At 43.9% G+C, this 25231-nt stretch overlaps 1 protein-coding gene across 4 annotated transcripts in view; it reads left to right on the top strand.

The window, feature by feature from the left end:
* Nucleotides 1-5415: 5415 nt before the first annotated feature.
* MINDY2 (MINDY lysine 48 deubiquitinase 2) overlaps nucleotides 5416-25231 on the top strand; it is a 105737-nt gene continuing 85921 nt past the window's right edge. For 2 of the 4 annotated variants that reach the window (XM_050967975.1, XM_050967972.1), the window contains exons 1-2: nucleotides 5418-6204; nucleotides 21202-21259. In XM_050967975.1, the coding sequence (XP_050823932.1) occupies nucleotides 5509-6204; nucleotides 21202-21259 (754 nt within the window). In that variant the 5' untranslated portion in view covers nucleotides 5418-5508. Of the gene's footprint in view, nucleotides 6205-21201; nucleotides 21260-25231 lie in introns of all 4 variants that reach the window. The other 2 variants (XM_050967976.1, XM_050967973.1) reach the window with 2 other exon arrangements.

Genomic DNA, 25231 nt, shown 5'->3' with positions numbered 1-25231 from the left:
GACCCTAAGCAATTTCTTAATCTGCTTTTGCCTAGTGCCTGCCAAGTCTTCTCCATAGTCAGACAGACCCGCTGACAGAAATTCCGGGCAGAAGCCACCACAGTCCACTTGACAGTTGAGCAATCCTGTGCCTGCGCTGGCTGGTGCCCAGTGAGCTGCCAGCGACGCTACTGGGCATGCTCTTCCAGCACAGCCAAGGCTCTTACATGCCTGCCTGGTAAGGATGCCAACTGTCTAATCCAGCAAACCCAAAGACCCTTGCCCTGCCTCTGCAACCATACCCCTGCCCCACTCCTTCTCCAAGGCCCCGCCTCCAGCTCACTCCATCCCCCTCCCTCCATCGCTTGCTCTCCCCCACCCTCACTCACTTTCACCAGGCTGGGTCAAGGGGTTGGGGTACAGGCTCTGGGAGGGAGTTTGAGTGCAGGAAAGGGTGAGGGTTTGGGCTCTGGGAGGGAGTTTTGATGTGGGCTCTAGGCTAGGGCAGGGGGTTGGGGTGAAGCACTTACCTCGGGTGGCTCCCGAAAGCGATTGGCACACCCCTGTGGCAGCAGCTCCTAGCCAGCGGGGGGCCTGGGGGGTCTGCATGCGCTGCTGCCTGCAGGCATCACCACCACAGCTCCCATTGGCCGCAGTTCCTGGCCAATGGGAGCTGCAGAGTCAGCACTCGGGGCAGCTCACAGAGACCCCCTTCCCCAGGGGCCACAGGGACATTGGTCGGCTGCTCCCAGGAGCGGTGCAGAGCGAGAGCGGGCAGGCAGGAAGCCTGCCTTAGCCCTGCAATCTGCCAGCGGCAGCAGCTGGAGTCCCCCGGACAATTGCCCCCTTTGCCCCCCCCATCGTCGGGCCTGTAGGCAGATATTCAATAATTTCATTTTGATTAAGAGCTCATCTTAATAGTAGTTAGAAATTGGCTTAAACCCTGAAGCACAAGGTTTTATATCCCTTCAAAAAAATAGATTTGTATATTCTTTTTGTTTTTATAAAAGTCCAAGCCCTCTTTCAGCCTTACTAAATTCTTGGCCTCAACCACATGTGGCAATAAGTTCTGCACTCTAATTGCAAATTATGTGAAAAAGTATTTATTTTTATCAGTTTTACATTTGTCGCCTTTCAATTTCATTGTCCCCTTGTTCTAGTGTTATGTGAAAATGCATGGTAAGACTATGGAAGTCATTGGCACAGGCTATTACCGAGGCAAAAATTTAGCAAGATTCAAAGAGGGATTGGACAGTAATATGAATAACAAGAACATTGTAATAATTAATGCTCAAATAGCAAGTTTTGGAAGGGGCCTTCATGATTCAAGGTTTAACAGTCTTCTCACAGTTTTCTTTGGACTTGACTAACCTAAATAATTTTGTGTCATCTACAAATTTTTCCACCCGTTTTTTCAGGTAATTAATAAATATATTAATCAATACTGGTGCTTGTATAGAAACTAGAAGTATTTTAATTTAAACCTTCTACAATGATGAAAAATTACCATTTATTAGTCTTTGTTGTCTGACTCTTGGGAAGTTTTTGATCCATGACACTACTTTACTTCTGACACCATGAGTATTTAGTTTCTTTAGTAGTCTTTTACGAGGACCTTGTGAAAGGGCTTTTGAAAATCTAAATTGTCAACAACTTCTCCTTTATCCACTACTCGATTAACCTATTTGAAGAAAATCTGTTTCCATTTCCTTCTTCATGTCTTCTTTTTCTCTTCCACAAATGAATTCCACTACTTATTATTCCTCTTCACATCCATCACCTCTGCATTTTCAATCTCCAGTTTTTCCAACTATGTTCTTGGAGAATGTGGGAGTTAGCTGTATTAATTTTATGAATTTTATACATATATCTCTGTGGGCTTGGTGGTTATTGTATTGCTGGCTAAAGTTTTAGGCTATGGCTACACTGCAGCATTAGTTAACATAAATTATGTCGCTCAGGATTGTGAATTAGCCACCCCAGGTGACATAACTTATGCCAACTTAAGTGCCAGCATGGACAGTGCTATGCGGGAGAGTTTCTCCTGCCAACATAGCTACCACCACTTGCATGGGCTAGAGTAATTAAGCTGATGGGAAAGCTCTCCACTTTTGGTTTAGAGTGCTTACACTAGAGAGCTTACAATGGTGCAGCCACGCTGGTGTAAGCTCAAGTGTAGCCAACACTGTAGCCTAATTTAGCTTTGCAGGAAACAAAAATCAATGGCTGTAGACCATTCCAGTGGCCAATACTCAAAAGCAAAAGAGGTGAAAATTCCTTTGAGGTTTATCTTCACTAATGTGGAGGGTATGATCCCACAAGAAGGTAGCGTAGATTCCAGCTTGAAATTCCAGGGCTTTTGAGGCAGGAACTCTCAACGAAGAGCTTGAAAGTGGTGAAAAGCTGAGCCTGAGAAGACAAAGGCTCTGCAGAAAAGCAGGCTACAGCTTGGTCCTCCGGAAAATGAGGAAGAGGTTACCAAGGCTAAATCAGGACTAACTGGATGCTGCAGTTGCTAAATTTAGGTAAGACAATATATGTTTAGGCTTTTGTTGTTTTAATCCTTTTTTGCTCTATTTGTTATGTTCCAATGAATAAATAAATACTACTATATTTTGAACAAGCTGTACTCTGTCACTGTATTTACAAACTGGTCACAGCTCCCAGAGAGACGACTTCAGTAGAGGCCAAAGACAGTTGGACCTGCTGAAGAAATATGGTTGGTAAACGAGGTGCTATAACTTGGTGATTCCATCTAAAAGTTAGGAATCAAAGGATTCCAACTCAGAGAAGTTATAGGTCTGCCACTTGAAAGAGGTGCCCAAAGAAAGACTCAGAGAACACACAAAGGTATAGCTCACTCCAGAATTGTAACACTCTTAATCTAAACATGCAAGCTACTGTCAAATTTCAGTGCTAGTCCCAGATTTATATGTAAATTCTATTGTTGGGTTACTTTGCCAGTTTACATTCAAACTCTACTGTCAATTTAGAATGTCCCTATGAGGTAACATAAAATGCTGCTGGATTACAGCGAAATATTTGCTTATGGTTCCTGCTTTCAGGTTACAGTGAGACTATCACATCTGCATGCAACCTCTGTTGTTAGGTCACAGTGCTACTGTCAAATTTAAATATAACCCTCTCCCCACAACTCCCTCAGGTTACAGCACATTCTGTCTGACTTCAGAAATGGTATAGCATTTGTCTGTGATGGTGCTGTTATTTTTTGACCAAATGAGAAAATTATCAAGAAAAATCAACAATAAGCAATTTATAAAAGTGTGTCATTGTTTATTATGCGCTTCTATTGAAAAGGTTTTTTTTTTAAAAGAGGACACAATCTAGTTTTATAGTTTGCTTTTCAGATGTTTTCAACTATATATATACTAAAATATCAAACTGATACTTAAATTGTAAAGCTTTGAACACTTGCTTTTAGTTACTATTGTCCTGGCAAAATAGTAGAAGAATATTTTACAGAATAAGTTACAAAGGCTGAGTTACTTTTGAATCAAATGGAAGAGCTGTCTGTAAGAATTATTACATGAACATATATACAAGGACTTCCATTGCTTCACAGAAAGCTACTCATGCTGAAGTAATTGTTTCCAAAGACTTTAAATAACACCAAGAGAGACGGAGGGATTTTGAGAGTGAGAAACAAAGACAGATAAGAGTATGGAGAAAGTAAATTCGTACCGGCCCCTGCCTCACAAGTCTATATCAACCCTTCTCTCTACAAACTAACATTTTATTCTCAGTTGGGGATTTTGCTTAGTATTCAATTTCAATCATAAAGTGACATTAGTTTTTTTAATGATGGTTTACATTAACCATACATTTATAACATTTTAAAGCATAGATGGTTAGTAAATGATAATGCATACCACTGGAACATGGTCTTTACTATTTTACGGATGACATTTCTACCAGCTTCCCCAGATCCCTGATATTGATAGGAAGCAAGAACTTTGTGAGGTTTTCATCTTGGTTATGTTACAATTCCTTTTGGAAGAACATAATAGTCCTTTGGTCCTAGTCAATGGCTATTAGCCAGGATGGGCAGAGATGGTGTCCCTAGTCTCTGTTTGCCAGAAGCTAGGAATGGGCGACAGGATCACTTGATTATTACTGTTTTGTTCATTCCCTCTGAGGCACCTGGCATTGGCCACTGTCGGAAGACAGGATAATGGGCTAGATCAGGGTTTCTCAAATTAGGGGTTGTGACCTGTCAGGGGGTCATAAGGCTATTACATGGGGGGGTGCAAGCTGTCAGCTTCCACCCCAAACTCTGCTTCATTCCAGCATTTACAATAGTGTTAGAAATTAAACATACTGTTTTAATATCTATAAGGGGGGTCGCAAACAGAGGCTTGCTGTGAAAGGGGTCACTAGTACAAAAGTTGGAGAATCACTGGACAAGATGGACCTTTGGCCTGACCCAGTAAACCCGTTCTTATGTTTTTTGTTACCGCTCAGGAAAGCAGCTGCACTGTTTCTTTAAAAAGGCTGTGACCGAACCCCTCTGCGCAGGTCCTATGCCCGGAGTTTCAACTTCCTGCAAAATAGTGAGAGATTATTGAAAACTTACTTGTTGTGAGCTCAGATTCCTGTTCGCTGCAGCAGTATGCGCTGCTCGCTCCTAACACGCTATTCCAGAACTCGTGCAGGGCTTGCAATGAATTAAAACCTCTTAAAAACTATCTAAGGCACATTTCATTGACACAGCTGTAGTGTGCCTTATATTTGTTCACAGACATCATTAGCAAAGTAACAGAGTAACTTGAGACTGAAAAGCAAACTCTTGTGTCCGGGGAGAGGACAGCGGCTATTGGCTTTGAAAGGAAAATGTGGATCTTGAAAGACACACAAACACTTCAACCTGTATGATAAAATGGAGAACCCGAGATTAAGTCAGCAAATCGGATATTGTTTGGGAATAGGGAGTTGGCTTTGCAGTTGTTTTTTGGCTTAGGAAAGAGGTGCCTGCCCTACGCATCCTGAAGGCACTAGCCATGCACACAATTACACGGTGGATGTCCAACGGGATACTGCAATTACCACATTCGAACTTGTCAAGCCGGGCTGGCTAGCGCGTTCCTCCTGCGGCTGGGCCCGGCGCGCGCGCCCCTTGCTCTTATCACCCCTTCCCCCCCTTTCCCTCTGGCTCGCGCCGCCCCTTCTCGGACTCAAACCTGTTGGCGCTGCGTATTCTGCTTCTCGCGACCTTCGTTTCCTCGGGCTCGCCCGGCTCTTGTCCCGCCACTTCCAGCGAACAACCAACTCCTCGCTCCGCCCCCTCCCCGGCTCAAATCGAGCCTCTAGGCCGCGCCCATCCTATTCCGCTCGGGCGCTCCCCACCCAGCGGCGATCAGAAGCTGCTCCCCTCCCACCTACACGTCCTAGGGGCGGCGCCGCGGGGCGGAGCCGTTGCTGCTGTCATGGCGTCGTGGGCGCTGCTGGCGAAGGAACAGCCTCTGCGGAGCCAGTAGAGAGCTGGGCAGGCGGGCAGGCGGCGGGCCGGCCATGGAGAGCTTGGCGCAGCCCCCGCCGCCCCCGGGCGCGCTGAAGAGGGGCGGCGGGGGCGCTGCGGCCCGAATCATCCTGGAGGGGTCAGTGGAGGAAGAGGCGGCGGCTGACGGGGGTAGTGGTCGGGGCGGACCCGTGACCGCTGAGGAGGGCGGCGGGCAGTGGGGTCCTTCCCCTCTGCTTCTTCCCCCGCCTGCCGCGGGCTCTGGGAGGGACTCTGCTCCCGCGCTGGGGTCTCCTGTGCCTGCCACTGAGAGCCGCCGGTCCGCTGCGGGCTGCGCGGAGCCAGCAGTGACTGAGAGCCCTGAGGCAGCTCCTGCCTTGGAGAGCGGCCCCGGGGAGGCCGGCAGCAGCGGCGACCCCAGCCCCCCAGAGGAGGAGTCGCAGAGCTTAGACTCCCTGGAGTCCTTCTCCAACCTGCACTCCTGCTGCCCGAGCAGCTCCGAGCTCAATAGCGATGCCGAGGAGGTGGCGGCGGCGGTAGCAGAGGGCAAGGCCCGGAGCCCCGGAGGAGATGGGCCCACGGCTACGGCTCAGCTCTTGTCTGCCTCTAAGGAGCGCTTTCCTGGCCAGTCGGTCTATCACATCAAGTGGGTCCGCTGGAAGGAGGAGAACACGCCGATCATCACCCAGAACGAGAACGGGCCCTGCCCGCTGCTGGCTATCATGAACGTGCTGCTGCTGGCTTGGAAGGTATCGTATCCCCCGGGCCGGGAGTAATTGACAATGTCTATACCAGCAGAAACGCACCTGAGGCTTCGAGCAGAGCTAGTTACAGGCTCTGTGATAGTGGAGATACGCACAGACCCGCACTACATATATCTCACATTGTGTTGTGATTTGTATTGCTCTGGAAACGTGCAAGATGCTTCACAAACCTAATAACTATGCCCGTAGCCTTAGAAACATGCTCGGCACTTCTGTAATTACAAATCTATGTACAGTAGTGTGGAAACGTATACACAGCTATTTATGTCAGACCTATTACTACAGCATTAGAAACTACAACGCTTAAACCCAAGTCTATTATTGTTTATATGCTTTTTATAGCACTTCTCACGCCTAGTGCTGGAAAAGAGCTTCTCACGCCAAGTGCTGGAAAAGTGCATAGAATCTTGCAAAACAGTTCTATTTGTGTAGCACTGTCAAGACTGTTTTGTAAAGTGCTGCTATTACTTTTTAAATAGCAATAGTAATGTAGATGGTGCTTCATGAAACAAAAGCATAACAATAATATATTACTAGAAATAAGTGTGGCAGTCTACTAAATAGAAATCTGTTCTACAAATTCATGGTGATAGGAGTATAAACAACAATTTGCAAAAAATAACCTGTTTTCAGGAGTGCTGGGCCTGTATACCGTTCTTTATAACATGCAAACCTATTATTGCTGTTTGGCATGTTGATATCGGGTGTAGTGCTTTACAAAGCACATCCCTAATAGTTACACAGCTGTAAGTGTATGAAGCATATAGTAAAGATCCAATATTATTTAGTATTATATATGCCAAGATTGTGCAAAAGACTGGGAACCAGAAACTCCCATGTTCTAATCCTGTATTGAATAATGATTTCCACTGCAACCTTGGATAAGTTATTTTAACTTCTGTCTCAATTTTCCCCATCTATAAAATGGGGATAATCCTTATCTACAATTCACAGCATGGTGTTAGGATTAATATTTATAAGGAGATTTGAAAAGGAAGTAGCCATTAATGCTAAGTAGTAATTTGCATTCTGTTTTAAAACCCACCAGAGCGGGTTTCTCCTCTCAAGAAGAGCCAATAATTTAACCCAAACAGATGCACCTGACTGTTATCCCACATACTGTAAGATATTGTGACAGCTCAGGGCAGTTGCATCTGTATTTCCCCTCATTGGTCCAGTGAAGGGCACCTACTCTGAGGCTTCCAGCTTCTCAGCCATTTACTTTGTGGGTGGAGACTCTCTCCTCCCCAACCGTGGTTCTTCCAAGATGCACAGTTCTCTGCCTTCATTATGTTGTTCACAGCACAGACAGGTTGCCTGAGGATAACAACTTGCTTTCTCTTCAGAGATGGTTAATGGGTGTAATTGCTATAGTTGTAAGTTATGTGTTATAGGTTATATGTTCATTATAGCTTCAGCTCAGAACAAACACCCAGCCTTATGAGGCCTCACTCAGCAGGCCCAGTCCTTCCATCTCTACCCTAAGGAATGAGGCCCTCTGTGGACCAGTGCACCTATCTGTTTGCTGGATCAAGAAGAAGGCCCTGAGCCAGTATAAAACAAGGCCGTTTATTCTTTGATTGTTGATCCCTGAAGAATCCATTTTGAGCTAGTGCATACCTCTCCACATGTGTGGCTTCAAAGGGTGTATTAGCATTCCCCATCCTTACTAGTGAAAGTACATACAAAGACAGAATAATATACAATTGCATTCTTAGTACACTGTACCCCAAACGTGTTAACCATCATTCAATAAGGTTTAACTTAATTCCGTAAAGTTTATCTTAATTCCATAAGGTTTGTTCAGGATATTACCAGTCTGTCACAAGTATCACTCAGGCAATCAGCACAGGAAGGCTTAGTGCAAAAAGTACCGTATATACTCATTCATAAGCTGAATTTTTATAGTAAAAAAGGGTAGCACCAGAGATGGGGGTTGGCTTATGAACAGGTATAGAGAGGGAGAGGTGGGACACAGCCCCTCCCCCAAACAAAGGGAGCAAGGAGAGGCAGCAGAGACAGAAGGGAAGAAACGGGGCCAGAGTCTCTCCACTTCTGGCCACGCTGCTCTCCTCCCAGCCTTCGAAGCAGCTGCAGTTCCGGGGCTGGCAGGCTGCAGCCATGCCACTTGGCCCTGCCTTGCCAGAGCACACTGTGGTTGTGCCGCCCAGGCGCTGGAGCGCGCTGTCACCGTACCACCCGGCCCAGACCGCTGGAACATGCTGCGGCCGTGCCACCCGGTCTGGCCTGCTGGAGCAGGCTGCGGCTGTGCTGCCTAGTCTGCGGGAGCAGCTCCAGCCAGGTCAGAGACATCCGCCTCAGATAAGGTGGGAAGGGATGGGATGGGGAGATTGTGGGAGTCCTGGGCTAGGGGTGAGGTCATGTGGGGGGTGATCACAGAGATTACTCCCCTGACTCCCAGCTTCTCCTCCCCCAAAAAATTTCCCCACCAGTTGCGGTCCAGGCCCATCAGGATAAGCAACTGGTGCACAAGGACGTTTTGTTTACTTAGGTTTACCTCCGTGCCTGTGGACCCTCGAGGTAAACAAACTATCTCAGCCTACCAGCGGCTTATCCTTATGGCCCGGGAGCCAAAGTTTGCTGACCCCTGAATTACAGGGTTGGCTTATGAACGTGTTATAAACATTTTCCATTTTTACTTATTCATCTTGGGGCGGGGGGGGAGGGGTTGCCTTATAAACGAACCAGCTTATGATCCAGTATATAGGGTAGGTTTTTTTTGTGGAATCTGAATGAGCAAAGGAAAGATAATTGGCACACTTGGAGTGGGAGGCTGTTTCAAATGTAGCAGGTGACATGAAAAAAGTAAAGAGCCAAAAGTGGTTAAGAGGCAGGTGCTGGGAATCTTCAGGATGTATAAATGTCAGTGGAAGTTTTACCATTGACTTAAATAGGAGCAGCAGTGAGCCAAATATTCATACAGCTTCGCTACTGAAATGCAGATATTTTTTACATTGTAGGGTGGCAATCAGGATTATACTATATTATACCTTCAGAGTGAGAAGTGAAATTCAGTGGATCCAGAGTCCAGGGACAAATACACTTGACCTTACAGTAATTTCTGTGGGATCTTTAATATCCACAGAGAGCAGACAACACTTGTATTTGACTCAGGGGAGATGTCAAAAAAAACCCTCAGATCGTCAGTATTTTCACTGAAAAACACAAAGCACAAACATCCTTCAGCTCCAGGTGGCGATGATCTTACAAAGCAAAAACGTACTTCTAAAATTAACCCAGATTGTCTCCTTCTCTAGAGTGAAGTGTTTTCCTGCTGTATTTATATGGGGTGAAACCTCAGATTAAGATGTTTTTGATTAAGAAACTGTATTCTCCTACTAAATAGAGGGATTTTGTTTTAATTGGACAAAGATAAGTGGTGTTAATCCAACAATTATTGGTGGTTTATTTGGTTTGTTTTTTGGTAAAAGTCATGAGGAAAGATATCTCCTAAATATAGTCTCGTCATATATATCATTTCTCATTAGAAAGAAGGGTGCAGTCACTTTGACTAGGGCTCCGTGTCTGTCACTGAGAATGCGGAAGTCATGGATTCCGTGACTTCTGCAGCAGCCAGTGTGGTTGACCCCAGGGCCGCCCAAGCAGCTGACCCACTGTCTGGCCGCACTGGGCGGTCTCGCGGCCAGCTGTACTTTCCTGCTTTTGACAAAACGGAGGGACACACAGGAAATGAAGAGATAGGATAGTAAAAGGTGGGGGAAATATGGCTTTTTTTGGCTATGTTTTAGGATACAAGATGGCTAGTCAGTTATGGATGGATGGTTTGGGCTGGCAGGTTGGCCACAACAGCTTTTGCTCTGGATCCTGGCTTACCTTCCTGGTCAAGGACATAATTTGCGTGGCCTTGTCAGGTTCCTCTCCTTCACTGCTCCTAAGACTGGACAGACCAAGGTGGGCGGCCTAGTCTTGTCATGCAGGTGCAGTTAGTCTTAGGATTGAGTGGAAAAGTTAAAACAGGCAGAGAAAGAGGACAAGAGGAAGAAAGTGGAGGGATAAAAACGGGGAGCACTGGAGGTTTCCATTGGTGTGCCAAGATCTGGGTTTCACAACAAAAATTTTCCATTAGTATCTCACCCCCCAAAGTATTTTCTTAAGGACCTCAAAAATGGAATGTTGAGTGGAATAACCCCATCCTCTCATTATTTTGTCCACCGATTAGGCTTAAATTTTGCAGTACCAAATTGAGTCTGTTGATTTCTGGTTCCATACTCCTCTTGTTTACCAGAAGTGATCTTAACACAGTCCTTGATTGGCCTTAGTAGACTCTTTTGCATTTATTCATAAACAATTTTATATAACAGGTAATTGGGACATTGTGTGAACCTTTACCTACTTTCCAGCAGTTTAAACTCACAGTTCGAGTAGAACCTGTGATGCCCCAGTTATTATGTATAATATGTACTCTTACACGCCACCCAAAACTTTACTTGATTTTTGTGCACCATGATCATGTGCCACTATGTATTTATATGAGCGAACGGTGTAATCTCTGATTTTTATAAATAAGGTAACAGTGTTTCCCTGAAAAATCTGAAGTCTCTCTAATTTCAGGACCTGTCCTAATATTCTTGTTAGTGTTACAGAAGAGAGTTCTGTCCTGATTTGTGTGAATCCCAGCAGACTGGCTATCTGAAGTAGCTGCTAGCCAGCTAAATTGGTGAAACTGATCACATGCATGCACTTCAGAGATCTCCACTTAATTTGTTGTACAGTAATATTGCCCCCTACATTTAATTAAATCTCCTGATTAATGCCCCCCCTTGCTTTACTTCCCCAGCACCCCCCTCTCAAACTATAATCAGATATATGTTAACACTGGTGAGAGTGGCAAGCTTATTGGCAGCTGATCTGCACCACATCTGTATGTAGCTGGCTACTGATCCAGGCTGAGGATAGGCATCCACATTCTGCTCACTTGCCCTACACCATGGGTGAAAACTTGATTGTGGCAGGGAATTGTGGGGATGGGAACAAGAGAATGAAGACTGAGAGTTAGGATAAAGAGATCAAGTGTACTGTGTGTGTTAGGGAGAGAGATGAGATATCTAGAGCGGAAATGCAGAGCAGAGTGCAGCAAGGATGTAGGGAGAAGAAAAGTGAGGGAAGTGGGGAAGGGGGAGGAAAGGTTAAAATATAGAGAATAGAATAGTGGTCTCTATCCTCCTTTCCTCACCTACCAAACCCTTTACCTCCATAGGTTTTAGTGTTTACCTTGAAAATCTGGTCACCCTAATCAAACATGTTATGGTCTCAAACTATTGTAAACAACATTTAGAGCAACTCAGAGTAAGGGGTATGTCATGGTTACAGGGCTAACAGCATCTCTGTGCCTTTCTTCAGTGCATCCTCTCAGGTGACTTGTTATTTTACCTATCCTGGGGTGGAATTCCACAACTCTCCCTCTCTTAAAGTAGACCCAGGGCTACAATTTCCTGTGTATCAACTGTTCTTACTTAGCAGGTCTGACTGACTTCATACACTTGTGGTTCTTCCTTTTGGGAGTCTGAACAGAAGCATATGGTGATCAGACTTCTTAAAACCAATGTATTTATTTTAGCAATAAGAGCAAAGTGTTTAGAAAAGAGGATTTTAAAACAGTGAACGCCCATGCCTAATTTACATAAAGCCTTGCCATCCTCTGATGGTAGTCTGGGCATGCCTAACTTCTTCAGGCACCTCATCCTGTCTCTCTAGCCCCTCTCCTTGATAATTACCCGATTCTCTTTTAACCTGCCAGAAGTCTTTCATGTCCTGTGCTTACAGGATTTTTGTGGATTAGCTGCAAAGGGGGCAAAATCTTCGAAGTTAATCGTGGCCTTTGCAGAGATGTGGTTTTTCTTAAGCTATTCCTTCCCTTCTTGCCTGTTTTTTTTCCCAGACTCTCTTGTTGTGTTAAATCAATACAGTGATACAGAAAACATCTAAATAACCAGATTAATGTACAGGATTCGTAGAATCATAAGACTGGAAAGGACCTCAAGAGGTCATCTAGTCTAGTTCCCTGCACTCGTGACAGGACCAAGTATTATCTAGACCATCTCTGAAAGGTGTTTGTCTAACCTGCTCTTAAAAATCCCCAATGATGGAGATTCCAGAGTCTCCCTAGACAACTTACTCCAATGCTTAATCACCCTGACAGTAAAGTAGTTTTTCCTAATGTCCAACCTAAACCTCCATTGCTGCAATTTAAGACCATTGCTTCTTGTCATATCCTTGGAGATTAAGAACAATTTTTCTGTCTCGTCTTTGTAACAGCCTTTTACATACTTGAAAACCATTATATCCTCCCTCACTCTTCTCTTTTCCAGACTACAAAAACCCAATTCTTTCAATCTTCCCTCATAGATCATGGTTTCTAGACCTTTAATAATTATTGTTGCTCTTCTCTGGACTCTCTCCAATTTGTTCATATCCTTCCTGAAATGTGGCATCCAGAACTGGACACAGTACTCCAGTTGGAGGCCTAATCAGCGCAGTGTGGAGTGGAAGAATTACTTCTTGTGTCTTTACAACACTCCTGCCAGTACATCCCAGAATGATGTTCTTTTTTTGCAACACCTTACACTGTTGACTCATATTTAGCTTGTAGTTCATTGTAACCCTCAGATCCCTTTCTGCAGTACTTCTGCCTGGGCAGTCATTTCCCATTTTGTATGTGTGCAACTAATTGTTCCTAAGTGGAGTACTTTGCATTTGTCCTTATTGAATTTCATCCTGTTTACTTCAGACCGTTTCTTCAGTTTGTCCTGATCATTTTGAATTATAATCCTATCCTCCAAAGCACTTGCAACCTCTCCCAGCTTGGTATCATCTGCAAACTTTATAAATGTACTCTGAATGCCATTATCTAAATCACTGATGAAGATATTGAACAGAACCAGACCCAGAACTGTTCTCTGCAGGACCCCACTCATTATGCCCTTCCAGCATGACTGTGAACCATTGATAATTACTCTCTCGGAATGGTTTTTCAGTCCTTTGTGCACCCACCTTATAGTAGCTTCATCTAGGTTGCATTTCCCTAAGTTTATTTATGATAAGGTCATGCCGGACAGTATCAAAAGCTTTACTGAAGATATACCACGTCTGCCGCTTCCCTCCCATCCACAAGGCTTGTTGTTCTGTCAAAGAAAACTATCAGGTTGGTTTGACACAATTTTGTTTTTGACAAATCCATGCTGACTGTTACTTATCACCTTGTTATCCTCTAGATATTTGCAAATTGATTGCTTAATTATTTGCTCCATTATCTCTCAGAGTACAGAAGTTAAGCTTACTGGTCTGTAATTCCCTGGGTTTTCCTTATTTCCCTTTTTATAGATGGGAACTGTATTTGCCCTTTTTCAGTGTTCTGGAATCTCTCCCATCTTCCATGATTTCTCAAAGATAATCTCTAATGGCTCAGATATCTCCTCAGACAGCTCCTTGAGTATTCAAGGATGCATTTCATCAAGCCCTGGTGACTTGAAGAAATCTAATTTGTCCAAATAATTTTTAACATGTTCTTTTCCTCTTTTAGCCTCTTCTGATCCTACCTCATTTTCACTGGTATTCACTATGTTAGACCTCCAGTCACCACCAACCTTCTTGGTGAAAACCAAGATATAGACGTCATTAAGCACTTCTGCCGTTTCCACATTTTCTGTTACTCAATGAGGAGGGAAAAACAGTAACTGACCTACTCTGTCCTTGATCTTCCTCTTGCTTCTAATGTATTTGTAGAATGTTTTCTTGTTACCCTTTATATTTCTAGCTAGTTTGATCTCATTTTGTGACTTGGCCTTTCTAATTTTGTCCCTACATACCTGTTGTTTGTTTATATTCATTCTTTGTAATTTGACCTAGTTTCCACTTTCTGTAGGACTTTTTTTATTATTATTATTTTTAGATCATTGAAGATCTCCTGGTTAAACCAGTGTGGTCTCTTTCCCTACTTCCTGTCTTTAAGCAGTGGGATAGTTTGCTCTTGTGTCCTTAATAAGGTCTCTTTGTAAAACTGCCAACTATCTTCTATTATTTTTCTCCTTAGACTTGATTCCTGTAGGATTTTACCTTCCAACTCCCTGAGTTTGCTGAAGTCTGCCACCTTGAAATCCATTGTCCTTTATTTTGCTGTTCTCTCTCCTACCATTCCTTAGAATCTTGAACTCATCATTTCATGATCACTTTCACCCAAGTTGTCTTCCACTTTCAAATTCTCAACCAGTTTGTCAAAATCAAATCTAGAATAGAACAGCCTCTCCCTGGTTACTGTCTCCGCCTTCTGAAATAAAATATTGTCTCCAATGCATTCCAAGAACTTGTTGGATAATCTGTGCCCTGCTATGTTGTTTTACTAACAGATGTCTGGGTAGTTGAATTCCATCACCGCCAAGTCCTATGCTTTGGATGGTTTTGTTAGCTGTTTAAAAAAAGCCTCTTCTTCCCAATTAGGTGGTCTGTAGTAGACCTCTACCATGGCATCACCCTTGGGGTTTTTTTGGTTTTGTTTTGTTTTTTTTTTACTCCTTTTATCTTTACCCAGAGACTCAACAAGTTTATCTCCTATTTCCATCTCAATCTCAGTCCAAGTGTATACATTTTTAATATATAAGGCTACACCTCCTCCCTTTTTTCCCGGCCAGTCCTTCCTGAGCAAGCTGGATCCTTCAATACCAACATTCCAGTCATGCGTATTATCCCACCAGGTCTCTGTGATGCCAACTATGTCATAATTTTGTTTACTACCATTTTGAGTTTTCCTGCTTATTCCCCATACTTTTTTGCATTAGTATACAGACATCTAAGATTTGATTTCCCTCCCCACTCCAGTTCTGTCTTGTCTTCCCTTTATCCCTGCTATACCAGCCCATGCTCCCTCCAGATTCCAAATCTTCGCCCAGGTTTCCATGTTCTTGGCTTGTCTATGGGCTTTGATAACCTACCTCCTTCAAACCAAGTTGAATGCCCTACCCACTAGGTTAGCCAGTCTGTATCCAAATATGCTCTTCCCTTGCTTTAATAAGGTGGACTCCATCTCTGCTTAGAAGTCTTTCTTCCTGGAACAGTATCCCTGTTTGTGGCTCTCTGTTCACTAGCTCCCAACTAGCTATAGTTAGAGAAACAACTAAGTTTCAGTTACGAGGTCCCCCCTTCCCCCCCCTCCTCTTTTCTTCCTCGACAGCGGGGCATGCCTCAGTCGCCAGGTTTCAAATCTTGTGAAATATGCGGTAAACTGATGCCAAAAAGTGACAGACACACGCTTCTTGTTTGAAATGTCTTGGCGAGAGTTACCAAAAGAACAAGTGCCGCATTTGTAAAAGTTTCGGACGAGGGCCCTTAAAGATCATGAGCAGAGCCTCAGAATTATTCTCATGGAGGCAGCCGTCCAACCCTGGATCAGCAGAGCCTGTGCTGAGCGCTGCCTCCTTGCTGCACAGTGCACTGGCGTGTGAGCCAGCGCCAAGAAAGGAGGCTAAGGACTCCCAGCACCGACATGATGCTGTACAAAAGACTTCTGGCAGGTGCCGATCTTTGTCCCCAGTGCCCCCAGAAGAAAAAGGCAGGAGAGAGGGTGCTCTCCCTGTCCTAAGCCTAAGGAGCCAGCGGCAGGGAGACCTGAGCCCACCCAGCCTACTTTGGGCCCTGCAGCTCCCAGGGGCTTGTCAACTCCTGCCCCACAAGGGGTCCAGTTGAGTCTGGCCCATTACCATTCTCTGGACTGTCATGGCTGGGACATTCAACTCCCCTCCACTACAGAGACTTTTGAGGCAGCATAGGACCTTATTTGTCAGACAGCACCACCTTCTCCAAGGAGAGATGAGGCACTGGTGATAACCTGGCCACTATTCCATCTAGGGGCAAGCCAGCGATGTCACACCACTCCCTGGTGCTGGCTACCCATGTGGGGGGAACCGCAGCAGTCCTCAGAGGCTTGGCATCATGTGTCAGCTCCACCTAGTACTGCTTCTCCATGGTTGTCTTCTTTTTTTGGAGATTTCAGAATCCTATCGTTCTGATAGATCCAGCAGTGGGAGGTCCAGATCTAGGCATCACCACTAGCTTCTTCTGGCACCATGGCCACCTCAGTGGCTTTCTGGACTCCCCGGGCTTATCAAGAGGCCCAGGGTCAGACCCAGGCGTCAAGATCCAGGTGTGCGTCAGTCATGTCGGCATCCTTGATCCCCTCACAGCACCTGGCACTGAGACTATCTCCAGCGACGACGACAGTGCCTCCACATGCTGCTCTGACTTCGGCACCGGCAACCATCTCTGCACCATCACCAGCCCTGTGAACTACCCTCTTAGTGCCAAGGGCAGTTACCAAGGCCATGTGCTGGTGCTCTTGTCCTCATCAGATGAGGCTGTTGCGGGCACTTCAGTGGCCCTGGCCTTAGAGGATAGAAGGCTCCTGCAACAGTTGTTGTGCAGGGTGTCCCAAAACTTGGGGATCCAAGCAGAGGAGCTGGTAGAGGATGCTGATCTCATGGTGGACGTCCTTGCCCCCTCTGGGCCCTCACATATTGTGCTGCCACTCATCAAAACTATAAATGAGACCACAAAAATTTTGCAGGAGACTCTGGCCTCTTTGCCCCCTACAACGAAGATAAATGAGAGATGCTGTTTCGTCTCCTAAAAAGGATGAGAGCACCTCTATACTCATCCTCACCTGACTACTTGGTGGTGGATGCTGCAAACCAAAGGAAGCACCAGGGGCTTCAGGGACCCTCCTCTAAAAATCAGGAAGTGGAAAAAGATGGACTTGTTTGAGAGGAAAGTCTACTCCACTGGTGGTTGGCAGCTCTGCATTCCAAACCAACAGGCCACCATTACTAGGTACTCCTTTAACACCTGCAGAGTAATGGCCAAGTTTGCCAAGCTGCTGCTCCTACTACTACCAGACTCCTGCTCTGAATTTAATGCCGTGGTCTGGAGGAAGGCAAACTTATTTCTAGGGCCTCCTTGCAGGCTGTTCTTGGTGCCGCAGCCACCCAAACCATGGCTACGGGAGTGGTCATGAGAAGGTCCTCTTGGCTCCAGGTCTCTGGACTACCTCATGAAGTCCAACAGACCATTTAAGACCTACCCTTTTGAAGGTCAGGACCTAGTCTCTGAAAAGACGGACAGGAGACTGCATAGTTTAAGACTTGAAGGCCACCCTCACGTCCCTGGGCATACACACCCCCTGCCATGAAGCGCAGGCATTTCAGGTCGCAACTTCCTCCGCAGTTTTAGCAGCAAAACCGACAGGATGGTTCCTGGAGGAGGAGTAGAGTGGCAGAAAGAGGCCGCACCTATCTTCAGACCAGGGCTTTGGCCAGACCAAGCCTTTCTCAGGCCAGAAACAGGCGTTTTTTGAAGGAATTGGGAATTACTGGGATTAGAAGCCCTTGCCCCTTGAGCTCCTGAGAAACATTTTCCACCATTCCCAGAGAGAGGAGTAGGGAGTCGTATAAAGAATTGCTCGTTGGAAGGGTACCTGAAGAGAGATGGGGAAGGTGAGTGGAAGGGCAGGCAGAGAATTGGAGCGAATATCCCCTTTCTACTGTGTGTAGTACCAATGGTCCAATGTAATATGGGCCCAGGTAGGGCAGAAAGGGAGTAGTCATGATGAGAAGGCAAGATGGGGTGGATCCAGTTCCTGAGCTGGTATGCCATCTTTGTGCTGTTGTTCTTCGAGATGTAGTGTTCATCTCCATTCCAATACCCTCCCTCCTACCCCTCTGTTGGAGTAGCTGGCAAGAAGGAACTGACGGGGGGGTCAGCTCAGCTTGGCCCTGTATTGGGCACCATGAAAACGCTACTTTAGAGGGCACCCAGGCCAACCCTGCGGATACCGGTAGAAGATAAATCTTCTGGCTGTTGTGCATGCAGCATGCGCACATCTGATTGGAAAGGACATGAACAACACATCTCAAAGGACAACAGTTACAAGAAGGTGAGTAACTGTTTTATTTAGGCTCTAGCCAAAATACTTAACTGCCACGATGAGAGGCAGCGTCTTAGATGTGGTTGGTGGCCCACCAGATTACTGTGAGAAGATCCAGACACTTACTTGCCTACACATCAGTAGGCTGCAGCACTGTTTCCTCCCTTGGCCTGTCTGGCGCACATCATGGGCACCAACTGTGTGTGTTACCTCTTCACAGAAATGGAGCAGTGCTGACTCACCTGTGGCTTAAGTAGCCCTCTCCCAAACTCCACCTGAAGATGTAAGCCTTGTGTTTTACCTCTTCAAGGGGCTACATGGTAGGTATAGCAAGTAACACACAGACACTTTGCACAGCATTCTAATGCATTATTGCTTCTTACTAATCGCATGAGAAATACACAGATCTATATAAAAGTAATCATCCCTACATGCATTTCCCTGCCTGAGTTTCCTCACCACTCCAGAGCATTCTTTGGGCTGTGGACAGGGTCCTCTATGGGATCCAGGATTCTTTCCTTGCAGCTGTATGACTTCTCTGTCAAAACATGGAGCCTCTCTTCCTACGTCAGCTTGCTTCCTCTGACTGTGGCCAAACGATCCCCTTCTCCTCTCCTTCTTATACTTCCTGTGTCTTACTGTGAATTTTCCCCTGACCCACCCAACCTCTATGGCCAACATCAGTATGTTGGTGTCTTTTGTCCTGCTTGGGGAATTTTCTGCTCTCCATTTCCTCCTGTCCTTTCAGACAGGATGAGGAGGTACCCCCTTCCAGCTCAAGCAAACCCATCTTTCCAACATACTTTACCCTGAATACATGGTGGTTGAGTTCTAATGACTCAGCGTTGTCCCTGGTCTGTGAACAATCCTGCTAGAACCATGGTGGGTACACATCAACAGAGGGCATTCATGATACAGTAATTTTCATAACAGTAACTTCATAATAACCAAAATTTGTAAGTTATATGTATAGATTCCCCCAAATCATCAGAGGCAAGGGCTAGTTCTAGACTGTGCAGGGCCTTAAAGATAATCACTATTAGTGTGAACTGTTGGGATGTGAACAAGAAGCCAGTTCAGAGACTTAAGCACAGATGTAATCCCATATGCTCCCATTGTAAAATAAGATCCATTTAAGCATTAGCTGTAGCTTCTGCTTGAATTCTGTGGGAAGGATTAAGCACATCTTTGTAGTCAAGTTTGAAGGCAGCACAGGCATCTAGCTGTTGGAAGGTCTACATAACAGAAAAATAGCTATAGTTTCGTGGCCTGCTGTGGATTGTGAAAGACAGTATGGACCAATATTGCTGCTTGGGGATTTAAGGGTTTATCTATACAGGGGAGTTACTGTAAAATAAGTAGGGTGCAACTTTAGGTCTCAATAGCTATTCCACTTTGACATTTTGTGTGGACGCTCTTATTCCGCACTGAGTGTCTTTTAGCAATTTGGGGTAATCCATTTCTAAAATGAATCAACCTAAAACTCACAAAGGCACTTAGTGCAAAATAAGAGTATCCATATGGGGAGCTAGTGTGGAATATCTATTCAGCAATAGCTATTCTACAGTATCTATTCTGGACTTTCTGTGTAGACAAATTCTTGCAACAGAACTCAAGGGCTGCACGCCATTTTGGCAAAAATCTTGTATGCACACACTTGCCAAAGGTTTTGAAAGTCATTAGTTTGTAGAGTGTTAGAGAAGCCCTATAAAATGAATTTGATTTGCGATTAAGTTGAGATGTTGTATAAGTCTAATCCATTCTAAGTAACTCAGTTTTAAAAGGTTTCAAAAATTCGCTTGTCTAGGCAAACACTTCCATTAGCTTCTGGAGAATCAAGTATTAAGGTTTCAAAATTATAAGTGTCACCTGATGCTGTTCTGTCTGCCAGAGTTTTCAGAGAGCTCTAGTGCTGCTCATGCTGTTTATAGTTTTGCCAAGATGCAGCGGAGTGAAAACTTGCCTTGTTAGTTTCCATTTCTGCTTTTTTTTGAATCCCACTAGAAGCAGTGAAACTGATAATTGAAATTCATTTTCATCAGTTGCAGAAGTAGGCACTGGAACTATTTTCTGAAGAGTATGACTGAATTGAGGTTTGGGTTCCATGTTCAGAGTTGGTAAAGAAGTAAACCGATATGACTTTCTTCTCTATCAGCCCCAGAGGCTTGGGAGACTGGCGTGAGAGCTTCACGTTTATCAGACACCTACTAGTTGGAGGCTAATACAAAAGATGGTACTCCAAGCAAGATTCAGGGATTTCAATACCAATTGTTTTTTTGTGTGCATATGGAGAGGGGTTTCACTTAGGTACTTCCGTAGGAATTTGGCCCAGTGTTTTTAGTATCTGTTTGGGTAGTAAGTTTTTATTCCTTTTGCTATTAGGTATTCTCTTTTAAAAAACAAACAAAAAAATCCTATATCTGAAGTTGCATGATGGAGGGGAGAGAGGAAAAGCTTGATGGGATAATATAGAACAGTGAAATACAACAGAAAAAGAGAGGGATGGACCTTGTGAGAAGGAAGGAAAATGTAGGAGAGGAAGTAGAGGAAAAAACGTTCTAGGGAAAGATCAGAAGTTGGAAGGGAAGAGAAAGGAAAGAAGAAAGGGTGAGTGAAGCAAGGAAGGAGAAGATGGTAGAAAAGCAAGAGATGCACCAAGTTAATTTTCCACTACATACCAAAAAAAAAAAAAAATTAACCATGTTACATTAAATGCAATATACAGCTGTCATTCCTTTAAGTTGTGTGACCGTACTCCCATGTTGTGGCAGAGAGATCTTTCACCCTTGTGTGTGTTTAGTTCATGTACTAGAAAGTATTTTCTATAGTTTGAAATATTATAATATGGTATCCCTTAGAGGTATCCTATAGGATCTGGGCCCCCTTATGCGAGGTGCTGTAGAAACATGGAGATAGGTATAGTCTCTGCCCAAAAGAGCTTGTAAAATCAATAAGTGATTTTAATGTAACACAAACTTCCTCAAATATACTTCTCAATTTTTGAAGCAAAATCCTTTTTTTTTTCCCCACAGGTCAAGCTGCCACCAATGATGGAAATCATAACTGCTGAACAGCTGATGGAATATTTAGGTTAGTAGTGATCCAGAATAGATTTATAATTCTATTTAAGAAAGTAGTTTATCACTTGGTAGTATTACATGAGTATATTTTTCCATATAACTTTTTTCTCCAGCAGGTTTTCATTACACAAAAAAGAATATAAGTTACACAAAATATAATCTGGTATACTAGACTACCTTGGTTATCATTCATGCTTTTCATTGGTGTTGCTAATGGAAGTTCTGTGCTCTACCTTCATGGTTGTATGTAAAACGTTGCTGTGGCTGCCAGCTTATGGCCCGGATCATGCAGGTGGCCTGGCCTCATGCCCCAGGATGCCAATAGACATTTTTTATTCATGTTCCTTGCTTTGTTCATATTGTATCTCCTGAAAAGTACTAAGACAATTGTTTCTTTTAATTTTCTACAGTGACTTTATTTTTCTCCTTCTTGTTCTTACCTAATTACAAGAACAGCAAAAAATTAATGTAATTGGCATGATAGATGGGGTCTCTTATTTGCAGGCACCACTTCATTCTCAGGTTCAATCTCGAACCCATCTACAACTGTTTCCAGAGGACAAGTCTAACTCTGACAGTCCAGAACATTCAGATATTCAAGGTTCAATCACCACACATCTTAAGGTCTAGACACATCTTAAGTTCTAGACGCTACAGGTCTTTCCCTCCCAGCCTAATAACTTTGGAGTGATGTTTCAGTGTTTTGTATAAAGTTAACCTGAAAAAGTGAAAAGAACGATTTTTCTCTATAACATTCCCTCCCTAGGGAATAGTTTTATTGTGGGTTAAAATAACAAGGAGGAAAAACACATAAAGATTAGGCGCTATACAATGAATTTATCTCTGCTACTGTAGGAAGCATTTGTGTAGATGGATTGTTTAGATTTACTTTTTATGAGCATGTATTATGGAATTGTGAGGGGTGTGGTGTTGTTTTTTTCTTAAAGCAGGAATTCAACCACTTTATGTATAAGGAATACAGCTTATCCTTCCCGCAGTTATTGCACTTGATCTTTAATTTGTAAATTCATTCTGCACCAGATTGGTTAATTAGTTTGAAATAACATCAGTTGTAAAGTTTTTTTGTTGTTGCTGTTGTTTTTTTTTAAAATGAGTTCTTGAAGAAATTTAGCATCCAGTGTCTGAAGACTTTATTATGAATTATTCTGATAATGGAATAGCAGACGTTTCAAACTCACTGACATCTCATGTATTGGCTCCATTTGAAGGCATTAATTTTATGATTAGTAGTAGTGTTCTGCTTTTACTCTTCATAACTAAGGCTGATAAATATAATTTTGGTGTTCAGGGAATTCCACAGAGAACTGTTATTAGGAAAGGGCCACCACCTCTTGTTGTTCCCAACAGGAAAGAAATTAAGCCATGCTGAGGAGGTCGTGGACCCTCACAGCATAGGTGACACCATCTTCATTGAGAGCAGCTTTGCTTCACTCTTGCTGGGAACGAAGGGAGGTAATGGCTGCTTTGTAAGAGGTCATAGTAACTGAGGGTTACTGTCATCTCTGTCTCATCAAGAGCCTTAGGAGATGGCAAGAGAGAATGGGAAACATCACATGGTTTTTATGGCCATATACATATCTGTAATTTGGGGTTGCTTGTCAGTCAGAGGCACTAAAGGTTACAATTTTCTTAGTTGCAGTAATTCAAAAAAATTCTTGTTTTTGTTTTTCCCTGTAGCCTTTATTTTAATCTACTGTTTGAAGGCTATTCTAAGCATATAGAGTTGAAGTTATTTATGAAATTCAGTAACCAGCACCTATTACATATAGCAAACAGTGAATAATAATAGAGATTTTAAAACACTTCTGCCATTGCTAATGTTACAAAGAAACTCTTAAGCAGCCCTACTAGTAAACTGGCTATGGAGAATATTCTATAACATTTTCATAAGGATGAATTATAATCCTGGACTTATTGATTCTTCTGTGAGTGATGGTCTAAATGGATTTTGCGTTTGGTGTGCATGTGCTTCATGCATGTGAGATGGTTTCTTTTGGGCAGTAGAGTGTGGAGCTATGCCTGCATCCTAGGTGTCCTTTTACCACCTCGCCTGATGGTGTAAAGGTTGGAACAGGTCAAGCTTTCCCTGAGTTCGTTCTTATGGCCAAAGGTTCTGTTTTGCAGTCATAGCAGTTGTCTTCCTTGCTCTGGACACTGTGCTAGCGGGTATTAGTCAGAATCACAGTTAATCATCTGTTTACAAAAACACGTATCTCTTCCCCTTAGATAAACTTGTTAGGTTAGACACTCTCCTTTCCCCTCCCAAGGGGATTAGCACTGACGGGATTTAAATCTGCTATTTCAAGTACAGGATAGTGATTATGACCTCTGGAATTCCCTTATTAGATCTTCAGGACTGATTTGCAGCTCTTGACTTGCAAGATGCCTACTATTCTATATATCACTCTAGCCAGCCTACAGGAAATACCTCAGAATCCTGGTGGGAACATCTTGCTACCAGTCCTACCCTTGGTCTTTCCACATCACTGAATGTATTCACTAGTCATGGCAGATTATCTAAAGAGATAAAGAATCAAGGTTCATCCATAACTTGACTACTAGAGGATTCGAGGAAGATCACAGGTGATTAACTTAGTACAAATAATTCTAATGTGGTTTGCCTCACTAGACTCGCGTCAGAAGACAAAAAACTGTACTGACTCTGCATAGATTTCTTAGGAACACTAAAGAGTCTAAGTCCATGTCATCTTACCTTACACAAGAGATTCCAAACAGTGATAGGTTTTATCAACCCACTTCAAGATCAATTAAGAACATCAGTAAGAATGCATGAGGCCATGGGTTCTAGTAGCCTGAGACATGCTTAAGTCCGAGATTATGTCAGACTTGACCTACGTTCCATTGAAGGGTGGTTGAAGTTGAAATCAGTGTATCTATCCAGAAGTCACTGCATGGACATGATGGTCACAGTCCCTCAAGAAGTCCTCTCCTCATCAGGTGTACAACACAGTACCTGCTGCCTCCCAAGACACTCTGACAGACATCTCAAAAAGCTTTTCTCTACTTAAATATCTAGAGCTCAGAACTGTCCAACTGGCATGAAAAAGCATTTCTGGATCCACAGTACATGTTCTGACAGACTACACCACAACTAGGCATTATGTCAACAGGACATGGGGGAGCAAGATCATTCACCACAACTAGGCATTATGTCAACAGGACATGGGGGAGCAAGATCATTCACCACAACTAGGCATTATGTCAACATGCCATGAGGGAGCAAGATCATTCCCCGCTCTATTAGGTAGCCATGTGGCTATGGAATTGGTGCATTCTGAACCAAACCACACTGGTTGCCTTGCACTGTCCTGGTTTCATTATTTTCATAGAACAGCTGATGGGCTGTTCCCAGAGTAGCATGCGTGATCTGTCAGAGACTCAGTCCTACGTAACATCTTTCACAAGTGGAGATTTCCAGAAATAGACCTGTTTGCCACAGACCAGAACAATAGAAGCCTGACAAGCTGTTCAAGAGCGTGTTGGAGTCCATCCTCCCTGACAGATGTTGGTTTTTGTTGTTTTTTTTTTTTTTTGTTTTTTGTTTTTAAATTGCCTGGCTACGAAGAATAATGCATACCTTTCCACCAATGTCTCATGATGTCAAGGGTACTGGGGAAACTCCAGTATGGGCCGAGCAGTTGTGGTATTTTGTACTGATGAACCTTTCAGCACAGCCACCATCACCTTACCAACCCTGGCTGCTTAGTCTTTGAGAACAACAGTTAGATTATACACCTGGACCCAACTCTGTTACATCTGACAGCCAGGATGTTGGCTGGATGATGTCCACAGAAAGAAGCTTTCTTCTAAGGTTCAGAACATTCTGCTCTAAAGCAGGAAGTCTTCACCAGATTTAATTATAAAACTGAATGGAAGAGATTTTTTATTTTGGGGATTTCAGCACCATCTTTCTCCCTAATGTTACCAGTTTCAGCAATAC

Source organism: Gopherus flavomarginatus, chromosome 9 (genome assembly GCF_025201925.1).
Source record: "Gopherus flavomarginatus isolate rGopFla2 chromosome 9, rGopFla2.mat.asm, whole genome shotgun sequence".
Classification (NCBI taxonomy): Eukaryota; Metazoa; Chordata; order Testudines; family Testudinidae; genus Gopherus; species Gopherus flavomarginatus.
The sequence above is the reverse complement of the archived record's forward strand: the minus strand, read 5'-3'. Positions and strand labels throughout refer to the sequence as shown.